This window comes from Asterias rubens, chromosome 4, assembly GCF_902459465.1.
Source record: "Asterias rubens chromosome 4, eAstRub1.3, whole genome shotgun sequence".
NCBI classification, from domain to species: Eukaryota; Metazoa; Echinodermata; class Asteroidea; order Forcipulatida; family Asteriidae; genus Asterias; species Asterias rubens.
In genome coordinates this window covers 13741313-13752729 of record NC_047065.1, presented here as the reverse complement: position 1 = coordinate 13752729, position 11417 = coordinate 13741313, and the positions used below count along the sequence as shown (strand labels likewise).

Genomic DNA, 11417 nt, shown 5'->3' with positions numbered 1-11417 from the left:
TCTTGTCAGAACATAGGGGTGTATGGAACATAGGGGTGTCAGAGTATAGGGGTGTCGGAATAAAGGGGTGTCGGCACATAGGGATGTCAAAATATAGGCCGAGTTGATGGAACACAGGGGTGTCGAAGCATAGGGGTGTCGGAATATAGGTGTGTAACCTCATAAATAGTTTACCACGAAAATAGCAAACTATTTGACAAAATAGCCTTGCCCTCTTACATATAAAATTCCAGGCCTTGAATTTGTAATCATTGATACCATCTCATACAATCATCGTATAATTTGTCGTTGTTTTAATCAGCCAAATGAAATAAAACACAACATTTTTACATACAAATCCACAATCAAACTTAACTCAGATATTAATCCAGGGGTTCAATTTCACAAAGGGACACAATTGATCTCAAAATGTGTGTTAATCCATGGAGGAAGGAACTCCATAGTTAATCTTAAAGGAAGTAGACACTATTGGTAATTGTCAAAGACTACCCTTCACAGTTGGTGTATTTCAACATATGCATAAAATAACAAACCTGTGGAAATTTAAGCTCAATCGGTCATCGAAGTTGCGAGATAATAATGAAAGAAAAAAACACCCTTGTCACACAAAGTTGTGTGCGTTTGGATGGTTGATTTCGAGAACTCAAGTTCTAAATCTGAGGTCTCAAAATCAAATTCGTGGAAAATTACTTCTTTCTCAAAAACTATGGCACTTAAAAGGGAGCCGTTTCTCACAATGTTTTATACCATCAACCTCTCCCTATTACTCATCACCAAGAAAGGTTTTATGCTAATAATTATTTTGAGTAATTACCAATAGTGTCCACTGCCTTTAATTGCTAAGCAAGTGTGATTTATTTTGTTGTTAGTTTAGATGGTCTCCCCATCATCAAGAGAACTTGATTAAACTTCTATGACTATGAATTGCACAAGCCAAGAAATTGTGATTCAGTAACTACCCACAACTCTTATTCTGGTCGACATTGTGAAATCAGCAATAAACTGTGGGATTCGAACCCACAACCTTAAAATTGCAAGTCCTGCAGTCTAAACCACACAACCACAATACAAATCACTGTGGTGATAGTGACCCGAAGTGTCTTTTTGTGAGATCGAGCCCGCCAGGATACCCTGTCACCGTCGTGACTTTTTTTTTTTTTTTTTTACAAACTTAATAATCAACTTTGAACAATCACCAAACACAATCTAGAGGGTGTTCTTACTGAAAGGTAAGGCCTTTCCTACGGGATTAGATTCAGCGAAAAGCTTTCAAACAAAACTGTAACTAAAACAAAGTGCATCCTGAACCTGTTAAGCAACAAAATGCAACGGGGAAAATTTAGTTGTTTTATGTTGCAGTTATCAGTCAACCCAAGTCCTATACTGGGTTGCACTGTGCAGCATTCAGCATCTTACTTGGCCTTTACATGTTCATTAGCATTGAAGTCTCACAGCACACTCCATTGCATTTTGCTGCATTTACCTGGGTTTTCACTATAACTGTCGCAATAAGCAGTGTCTAATAAAAAACCTCACCGTTAGTGGTTGGGGACAATAAACTGCAACGTCTTCATTCAAATGATGATCATGAATAAAACAAACAAAGACTGAAACAGAAAGTCCTAAATAACACAGAAAACAAGACTACTTATCGCTACACCAATTTATGAGCTGATGTACATGAGGGAAATTATTTTGTTTACCTAAAAAAACAAATCAAACATCAAGAAAGTGTAGTACACATAATTTGTTACAAGTTAGACTACAGTGTAGTAGTTAAAGCTACTATTTAGCATTATTTAGTAATTTAATGATGTTGATTACACATTTTATTTTATAAATGAAAGGATTGGTTGAAGAATTTATTACTTTGTTTCCTGATTTTGTTGTTAATACTAATTAATATGCTTAGTGATATTTCTTACTAAAATTCATAATGAAAAAAAACAAATCTAAGTCATGATTAACACATTGAATGGTACAGTAAAAGGGCCAGGCCTTCACTTCACAAAGATTAAGATTAGTCTTTGTTACATGATAATTAGTTAAACTGCCCTCTTGTGATGGTTAAGGCCCGGTCCCACTGCAGCGATAACGATAACGATCACGATAACGATCATGATCACGATGGTTGAATTGCTCCACGCAGAATACGCACACGCTCATTCAACCGATAGAACGCGTTATCTTTGCGTCGTTCTCGCTCTCTTTATCGCTGCAGTGGGACCGGGCCTTTACTGGGGCGGTTGCCAAGTCGGCAGCCGTTACTACATATGCAGAAGCTTTAAAGTATTACGGATGAACAAAAACGGTGCTAAACAAGTGTTTTTTCTCCCTTATGAACTATAAAATAAAGTCGGACTTTGCTTTCACCAGATCAACTTGGGACTTATTGAAGTGTGATGTCGTAATACAAACCATTATACAATGTATATGATAAAATCAACACATCATTTTGAATATAAATCTTAGTATCTTGTTCAACCAAAGGTTACAGGTTGAAGTGTAACCAAATACCCAAAAATCTGCTTGTTGAGTTAGGAATCAACACAAGTTGTTTTCCACTAGTGCATTCAAGGAAATTTGAGTTACTCAAGAAAGTGTACACAATTTCTTCTTATTTTTTTGTATCGGAATCGTTATATACAATTTACAAATTAAGACACATTGTTGGGGCTTGAACTTCAACATCAATCTCGCCTGCACTCCAGGTTTTTTTTCTTAAAAACTGGGCCATAAACATTTTTTATAAGACCAAATGATTTTAATATTTTATGAACTTGGTAAAGTGTCCGTTCAGTAATTCTTGGAAAGTATATATGTATGGAAATATAGCAGACTTTCAGGCCTGTATGCTTCATTTTTTGAAAGCGCAAGGGCACCAAGACATTTTCTCCTTGGTAAAGGGCACCCTTTGAGGAAATTGTTCATTTTTTATGGAGCGTTTCAAGGGCACCAAGGCAATGACCAGGGGACATTATAATGTAACGGTAGGCACGCATGCAGTAACATGGTTTAGAGGTTGTAATTCCATTGACCACCAACAGACCCAGTATAATCATGTCTATAGCCCTGTCCAGTATCACCTTAAAGAATCACATTTTCTTTCAGATGGTGGTTTTGGTGGAGTTCTATATCTCCTTGTTGAGAAAATAAAACAAACTAATTGAGTTAAAATCCAGCATTATGGAACTGATCTTACAAAACAGCTTACATTGGAGCTTTGTATATATATACAGCAAGAAGGACTTGCTTGGTCAGCAGGGTGCGTGTGGCAGTGGCAGATCCAGGATTGAAGCAGCAAAAATAGTAAGCCAAAAAAAGGGGGAACACAGTCAAAGAGATCGGTGCAAAATAAAGTAAATTTACAAACATTCCTCCTTCTTGCTTGACCATTTTTTTCATTCAAGTTTTTCATTCAAGCTACTCAAATGTAGGCAGTAAGCCTGGGCGACGAGTAAAATTAATACTTGACCAGTCGCGCGTTCCACACTAGTCATGATTAATTTTTAATGCCTAAAGTCGCATTGCAACAAATTGTTTGTCACGGGCGCAATATAGTAAAATTTATGCTGAAAGGAGTGAAGGATTGTGTCACTGATGTCCGATTCCTTTTTGTAAGCAAATTATGTTGTTGTAAATAGTGGTGAGCAACAACTTGGTGAACAACACAATCGGTTCACAAAGCGGGAAGTTGCAATTTTGTTTGTAGTAGCAGTGGTGGCACGATTAACCAAGTAGTTTGAAAGGGGCAGTTGCAACTCAACTCAGCGATCACTAGTTGGGACTTTGACGCTAGTCGCACTAATCATCCAGGCTTATAGTAGGAAGTATGTGTATGTCTTGGGGAACGAAACTGCAATAGGGGTGTCTAAATCAAAAAGGCTTACGGATAATAAGAGTACCTACGTGGTTTATAGTTTATAGTATACACTATATGAATAACCAGGGGAGATGGTGTTAGTGTTACCGACCCTGTTTACCACAAACCTGGAGCTGCCAATGGATGAAAGATATATCGACCGGGAGAGAAGGGGAGAGCGGAGGGATCAATATGTAGTACCTTCGGGGGGCTGGGGTAGCTTCATATTTTCTTTTTGTGTCATGGATTGACGGAGGGCTATTAGTATTGCCTTGATGGTGTAGCTGCGCTGCCACCGTTGCAGGATGGGTAACTTATCCACCTGTAATTGAATTGTAGGATAATAAAGAAAGAGAGAATGACTGAGTAAAGTTTAAATAATTTGTGGTTGCGCAAAACAAAAATTACTAGGCAAGATTATCTTGCCGGCGCTCCACCAACTAAGCTATCTAGAATTACATTGGTGGTCTCCCTATCTTTGTTCAAAGGTGCCAGTCACAAGTAATTCAACCTATAACCTGAATCAGAGACTGTCAAATACAATAGACCGATCCAGTAGGGTCTGCCCACAATGCACGTGTGAGCAAGAACACGTGGGGCTCTACAATGCCTTTCTGCACAACTCTGCCGCGCGCGCCAAGATACGCGCACGCATGTCCGACCTTATTTGTCGTACCTTCGTTGTGTTGTGATTGGTCAATACGCAATGGGGCGGAGCTTAGTGGATCGGTCTAATGACTAGAGCGGGATTCGAACTTGGGACCTCAAGGAATAAACAAGGGTTGGAGGAGAATGATTCAAAAGAGGGCGCTATCATGAGTAGTTTGTACAGAGTTCGCAATATGGGGGGGGGGGGACACAGAATCTCCTGCCACACTTGTGCTTTACCAACTGAGCTATCTAGAACTAGTGGTGGTGCTGTGGTGGTCTGCCTATTTTGTCAACACCTTTGTTCAGAAGTGCCAGTCACAAGCCATTCACAACCGTCGACTGTGTAGAGCGGGATTTGAACCCACAACATTCTGATTAATGGCCGGCTATCAAGCACTTATTGACATGTAGGTGGTCTTCCTGTTTGGGAACTAGGGCCCAATTTCATAGCGTTGCTTAACAGTAAGCAAATTTGCGTGCTTACTAGAGCAGAAAAATTTGCGTAAGCCTTAGAGTATTTCACAGATTAGCAGAAAAATTGGGCGGTCATATTGTGCGTTAACCGTATATTTGCATTGTGACGTCAATTATTTGTGTGCGGTAAGCACCGGAAGGTTAGCATGCCTTTTCGTGTGCTTACAGTTTAGTTAGCAGCGCTATGAAATAGAAATCGCACAGTAAGCATAAGATCGGCCACTAAGCAGTGCTATGAAATTGGGATCAGGTGGAGACCAAGTGGACTGACAGGGAGGCAATGTCGCAACTTGCGATGGACTGCCATGCTGCACCAAAGTTTTTTCACAGGTTTGTTACTTTTTGTGCATACATACGTACAGTATGTTGGGATACACAGAGTGAGAATACTCGTGTTTGACAATTACATACGTGTACCCTGGCGTTAAAGAATTTCTGTTCAATACAAATGTTGATACATCTGCCCTGTGATCGTTTGGATTTTCAACCCACCATCAACCCCACCCCCTCCCCCACCAACTCCAGCCCTACTGAGTGTTCGGACAAACTTACCGTTCCAGAAGGACTAACCACAGGCAAGTTTACTTTTGTGACAAACCGTACAGTTGGGGGATGGTCGGGATACGAAGCTCCGCAGTTTACTTTCAAATTGAAGATACGACCTTCACAGGTACACTGCAAGAGACGAGACAATAAAAGTAAGGTTAAAATTGAACAAAAAAAATGACCGGTAAATGATCTGTGGAACAAATTATCAATTATAGTATTAATAATACTAGTAATAATAAGTTTCAGAGATTTCTCAACCAAAGTCTCAAAGTGCTTTAGTCTTTCTTCAATGACTTATGCTGCACTGAATCAGTTAGGTTAGGTGACCATCGGTTCAAAGTTGCATTGAAGCAGGATTAAAGTCAAAATGTATTGTTTTGTATCCCTTAACTGTTTTGTTTGCTCGCTGGCCGAACAAGTCAACAAATTTTGGGTCGCCAAGGGTACAACATTTTTTTTTTGTGGAAGTGTCTGGCCGAGCAGTTAAGAGCACCAAATTCAAACTCTGATGTTTCTGATCAACAGAGTGTGGGTACGAATCCCCAGCCGTGACACTTGTTTCCCTAAGCAAGACACTTAACTATTGTTTCGTCCTTCGGATGGGACATAAAGCTGTTGGTCCCATGTATTGTGTAACGCATGTAAAAAGAGCATACACTTATTGAAAAGAGAAGGGATACGCCCCGGAGTTCCTGGCTGTGGCTGCTATATGCGCCGTAGCACCTTGTAAACCCTTATAAGGTGCTAAATAACTGGGTCTCAGAATTCATCACTGTAATAACCTTTCTGGAAGTTTGTATACTCAGCGCCTTAAATACCTTGTTTGGTAGATACGTGCGCTATATAAGACTTTGATATTATTAAATAATGAATAGGGTAGATGGCCTTAGCTTTCGATCCAATCCGGACCTTCTTCAGAGGCATAAAACAAGTACAAACAAATACATATCCATTTATAGAAAAAGAGAGGGGGAAAGGGATTAAGGAAAGGATCCAGAAAGAAGCGGGAAAATAACAGCCAATCAAAGTTCCTATTTCAGAAACAATATTGGTGGCTATGAACCAATAGGAGTGAAGTGGCGAGGACAAAGGATGTTTAGAATGAAAGGAAGGGTTACTGGACCATAAAAGTGGTAGATGTATTGTTCGACAACAATGCAGGGAGACATGAAAGGGTGGGATTAGAGAGCCAATACCAAGACTTTGATATTATTATTATAAAATTATTACATTCTTACCCTTGAAGGGCCGACAATCATTCCAGTCCAGAATGTCAGCGATGAATCATCATCGTCTTCAAGTCCCCAACTCACTGTGCCGTCACCTCCCTTCTGGCCTTCTTCCAACTCTTCAAGTAGTCGGAAGTTCCGAGGTACGACGTAAGAACCTGAAACAAAAGGGGTGAAGCATGAAGGTTTAGTATGATGTGACAACATTTTTATAGACAGCCGGAACTGCGAAATCGCATTTATCATGTACATTAATTTATGTAAGCCAAACAAAATTATAACACATTAGTTTGATCCAGACATTCAATAGGACATGTTGTTGTTTGTTTGTTTGGTCACTGTGGTCAAGTGGCAGGACTTGCAATCACAAGGTATTGGGTTCTAAGTAATAGTGTTCATAGGTTTTGGAGGTACGTCGACCGGTCGACCACGTCAGAGCCAATGAACAGGTCTCCCTGCATAGCTACACGCACAATTTACATACCCTTTATTGTTAGTAATTTAAAGGGTGGAATATTCATGCATTAGCCTATACGATGACAAGACACCTGGTAAGCTTACTCGCGCTATTCAAAGGCGAATGAATACGGTGTGCTTGTGACATACCAAGTGAAACACAGAGTTTCAATACAGGGAAAAAGCAAAAGAACATGTGCACAACATCTTCAAGAGCAAGTTGTCAAGGAATGATCATTGATTGATATGTGTTGTAAAGTTCAGAACCACACAGTGACAATTGACATCCTATGAACCTGGCACCACTTTTTACTTATTTAGTTTCCTCCCCCCAAAAAGAGTATCTCATTTGACTTTGAGAATGAGATGAAAAAGTGGTGCCATGATACAGACATTTTCTCTTTTTGGTTGAAGACATTCCTTCTTGATCATGTTGATTGAATTGAACATGCTTGCTGATGATGACATGGGTTATTTTAGTTGCGATAACGTCAGCAGGAGGGTTACGTCATCGCAACTAGGGTTATTTAGGTCAACTCGGTCCCAGTCAACTCGGTCCCAAGTCAACTCGGTCCCAAGTCAACTCGGTCCCAAGTCAACTTGGTCCCAAGTCAACTCGGTCCCAAGTCAACTCGGTCCGCCTGGTTGACAGGAAGTAATTGTATGTTTTCTTTGAATTGGAAAAATAATAATGAATGTCCTTTGACTTTGTTTGTACATGAAACGGGATAAGTGTGCACTGATGTTCGGGGACCTATAATATTCGATGCCTTCAAAAGCGACCATTTGTTTCTGTATTCAACACTCACTTTTGAAAATTACTGATTGAGTTGGCAAATAAATTTCTACTAAAAAAAAGTTCTCTTTGCTTTCAACCAGAGTATTGTTTTTTGTATGGCTCTCAACAGTTCATTAATTGACAAATATTAATAGTTGAATCCTCTTTGATTTCTTTTCAAGTAACTTACATTTAAATTTAAATAATATAAAAACAGTACGAATTACATAATCATTAAAAAATAAAGAAAGGAAATTATAATGTTTGGTTTAAATTATAAAGAAAACTTTCAAGTTTAAACTTATATGTAAGAATAATAAATAATATCCAAAATCTACTAATTAAAAAACTAAAACTAGGGGGGCCTATTAAGGAAATTAATGTTTTGGTCGAAAATAAATAACAAATGTAATAAAATATAATATTGTTCAAATAACTTGGGTTGCGGTCCCTCCCCGCGCCCGCCCTCCCTCCCACCCGTGCAAGCTTCCCTGTCTTGGGACCGAGTTGACTTGGGACCGAGTTGACTTGGGACCGAGTTGACTTGGGACCGAGTTGACTTGGGACCGAGTTGACTTGGGACCGAGTTGACTTGGGACCGAGTTGACTTGGGACCGAGTTGACTTGGGACCGAGTTGACTTGGGACCGAGTTGACTTGGGACCGAGTTGACTTGGGACCGAGTTGACTTGGGACCGAGTTGACTTGGGACCGAGTTGACTTGGGACCGAGCTGACTTGGGACCGAGTTGACTGGGACAGAGTTGACTGGGGACCCAGTTGACTGGGACCCAGTTGACTGGGACCGAGTTCGCTTTGGACCAAGTCAACTCGATTCAAATAACTTGGGTTGCTGTCCCTCCCGCCCGTGCAAGCTTCCTTGTCTTGGGACTGAGTTTACTTGGTTGGGACCGAGTTGACTGGGACCGAGTTGGCTTGGGACGAGTTGACCGGTACCCATTTAGGTTTTGTATGTATTGTAATGCAGTCACCCTCTCGCTGCGCCTCTGCTCTTGAGTAACCTCTGTCTAGCGACGGCTAGACATGCTAGAGAGTCGTGTGGTGATCGACTGTCAGGCCATTCATTACTTGCGTAACCCTCCAACCCTCCCTACCGTCGGGAGAATGCAGGGTTACGATCTCCGTAACTAATCTAGCCATTCGTCAATGACGAAAACTCTTGTCTTAGTACTTTTTAGTAGGTCCTTAGTAATAATTATTATCTAGTCGTAAAATCTTTTCGCAAAAAGGGGTTTCGATTTATGGGGTTTACACTACATTCGGTTTCAGTTTAAAACTAAAATTTTACACAGAGTAAAATAGGAATTGACGAATTAAAAGAATATATACTCACTCATTTTTAATGGCTCGGGTTTCGGGTACAAAACACACGAAACTAGGCAAAAATTTGCGATTCGTGTCACACACAAACGGTGCGAGGCCAGTCAGTATCCGATGTGTAGATGTTACCTCCAATAGCGCCCTCTCTCGTCAGATTTGTTTTCTTGACGCACCCCCACCGACCGTGCACTATTTATACGGTGGACACTTATTTTATAGCTCTATGATGGAGATGACCCACCGTTCAACCATTTGCTCTATTGTTCAACAAGGCCCAATTTCACAAAGCATCTAAGCATAGAAACTTGCTAAGCACAAACAATATTGCTAAGCAGAAGCTGGTTACCAGCCAAAAGTCCATAAATTAACATTTGTGACTGCATGCCCCCGGCCCCCCCCATAAAAAAATCTGCTTAGCATAGGAATTTGCTAAGCAGTTTTTCTGAAAAAAACATCTTCATGAACCCGAGGCAGCAATTCTAGTTTCAGTGATTCACACATTACAAGGTTGATTGGTAGTGGACGCTGGTCATTTATTTATCACTACTCATTATGTCACTATTGCCGCCTTCCAAGTCTCAAAACATTAAAACTTGAAGGCAGGGGCAGATCAAATGGAGTTATACATCACAAACATTGGGTGGGTGGGGTGGGGTGGGGTCGGGGTGGGGGGTTGGGTGGGGGTGTTTTACTCAGCCATGGGGAATGTGTCTCGGTGTGGGTGGGCAAGACAGTATTGATTAGCTGTAAGTCAAATTAAATTCTGTTTTGGTCAGTTCAATCCACATGCTGAATTGTCTTTTTTAGACGAAATTTACATAATATTGTTCAGAAAGAGAAAGTTAATTCCCATTCCGCTCTGGTGAAAGATGCTATTAAAGGTATATGTATTTAATTTTTTTAAACAATTTTATTGCAGAAATTCAAGTTGAAATATGTTTTATAGATTGGAGAAAGTTTGAAATGATAATATCTATACATTTTTTTTGTAATACAATCGATAACATATGATTTATTTTTATTCTCATGCTTTTATCAATGACTATATACCAACCGTTTAACAAAAATATTACATCAGGCCTGGAATTTTCAATTTCTAGAGGGTGATTTCGTTTTATTTTGCAAAGGGCACTTCATTAATTTGAAAGCTCTACATTCTAGCCAGGCAACTTTTGAAGGGGCACAAAGGCAAAGACCAGTGCAACAAATGCCATGGCATTGTGACCTCTATGAAAATCCAGGCCTGTTTGAGGGTCTCTCCGGAAAAAAATAAATATTGGTTGGACTTATAGAGATTTTAACAGAAGTTATTAATATACAAAAATATATCTGTGTTTTATAACCATAATAAAATATAAAAAAATACATAGTGTGAAAATGATATTTTGTAGAATGTGAACATTCCTGTAAAGGACCCAGGGTTCTAGTTTATTTTTAAGACGTGGGCCGAATTTGAGCTGCAAAACATAGCTTGAAGCACAACAGCAACAAAAGGTTACCAGCCAAACAACCATTCCACATGTACAGAAATTTGTTAAAGACACTGAATTGTCAAAGACCAGTCTTCTCACTTGTTGTCTCTCATCATATGCATAAAAGAACACACCTGTGGAGATTTGAGCTCAATTGGTCATCGAGGTTGCGAGATAATAAAGAAAGAAAAAAACACCCTTGTCACACGAAGTTGTGTGCTTTTGATCAGATGCTTGATTTTGAGACATCAAAATCTAATTCTAAGGTCTTGAAATCAAATTCGTGGAAAAGTACTTCTTTCTCAAAAACTGCGTTACTTCAGAAGGAGTTGTTTCTCACAATGTTTTATACTATCAACCTCTTCCTATTATTGTTACCAAGTAAGGTTTTATCCTTATATTTATTTTGAGTAATTACCACTAATGTCCACTGCCTTTAAGCACTATTTGCTGATTATAACCAGCTCCTTGAAATCTCTATGTTGAGTATTGAGTATTATATAACACCCAAGCAGATCCTTGCCATTTGATTGGAGGATTGTCCGTCACGTGATAGCAAATAAAAGTACCATTGCACGCTGAGTCACTCACCGTGCTTTTTCGTTCC

At 39.7% G+C, this 11417-nt stretch overlaps 1 protein-coding gene across 1 annotated transcript; it reads right to left on the bottom strand.

Moving 5' to 3' along the window:
- Window positions 1-1147: 1147 nt before the first annotated feature.
- Window positions 1148-9466, bottom strand: LOC117289245 (ubiquitin-conjugating enzyme E2 variant 2-like). The gene is made up of 4 exons (XM_033770273.1): window positions 9352-9466; window positions 6775-6923; window positions 5540-5662; window positions 1148-4184 (listed from the first exon to the last, which is right to left on the bottom strand). Exons 1-4 carry the CDS (start codon window positions 9353-9355, stop codon window positions 4050-4052), a joined length of 411 nt encoding a protein of 136 aa, XP_033626164.1. The 5' UTR covers window positions 9356-9466; the 3' UTR covers window positions 1148-4049.
- Window positions 9467-11417: the final 1951 nt, after the last annotated feature.

Coding starts and splice junctions, on each gene's coding strand:
- LOC117289245 (XM_033770273.1), bottom strand. Junction 5,663..6,774: donor TGATTGTCGGCCCTTCAAGG/GTAAGAATGTAA, acceptor CGTCTCTTGCAG/TGTACCTGTGAAGGTCGTAT. Junction 4,185..5,539: donor TGGTTAGTCCTTCTGGAACG/GTAAGTTTGTCC, acceptor ATTCAATTACAG/GTGGATAAGTTACCCATCCT.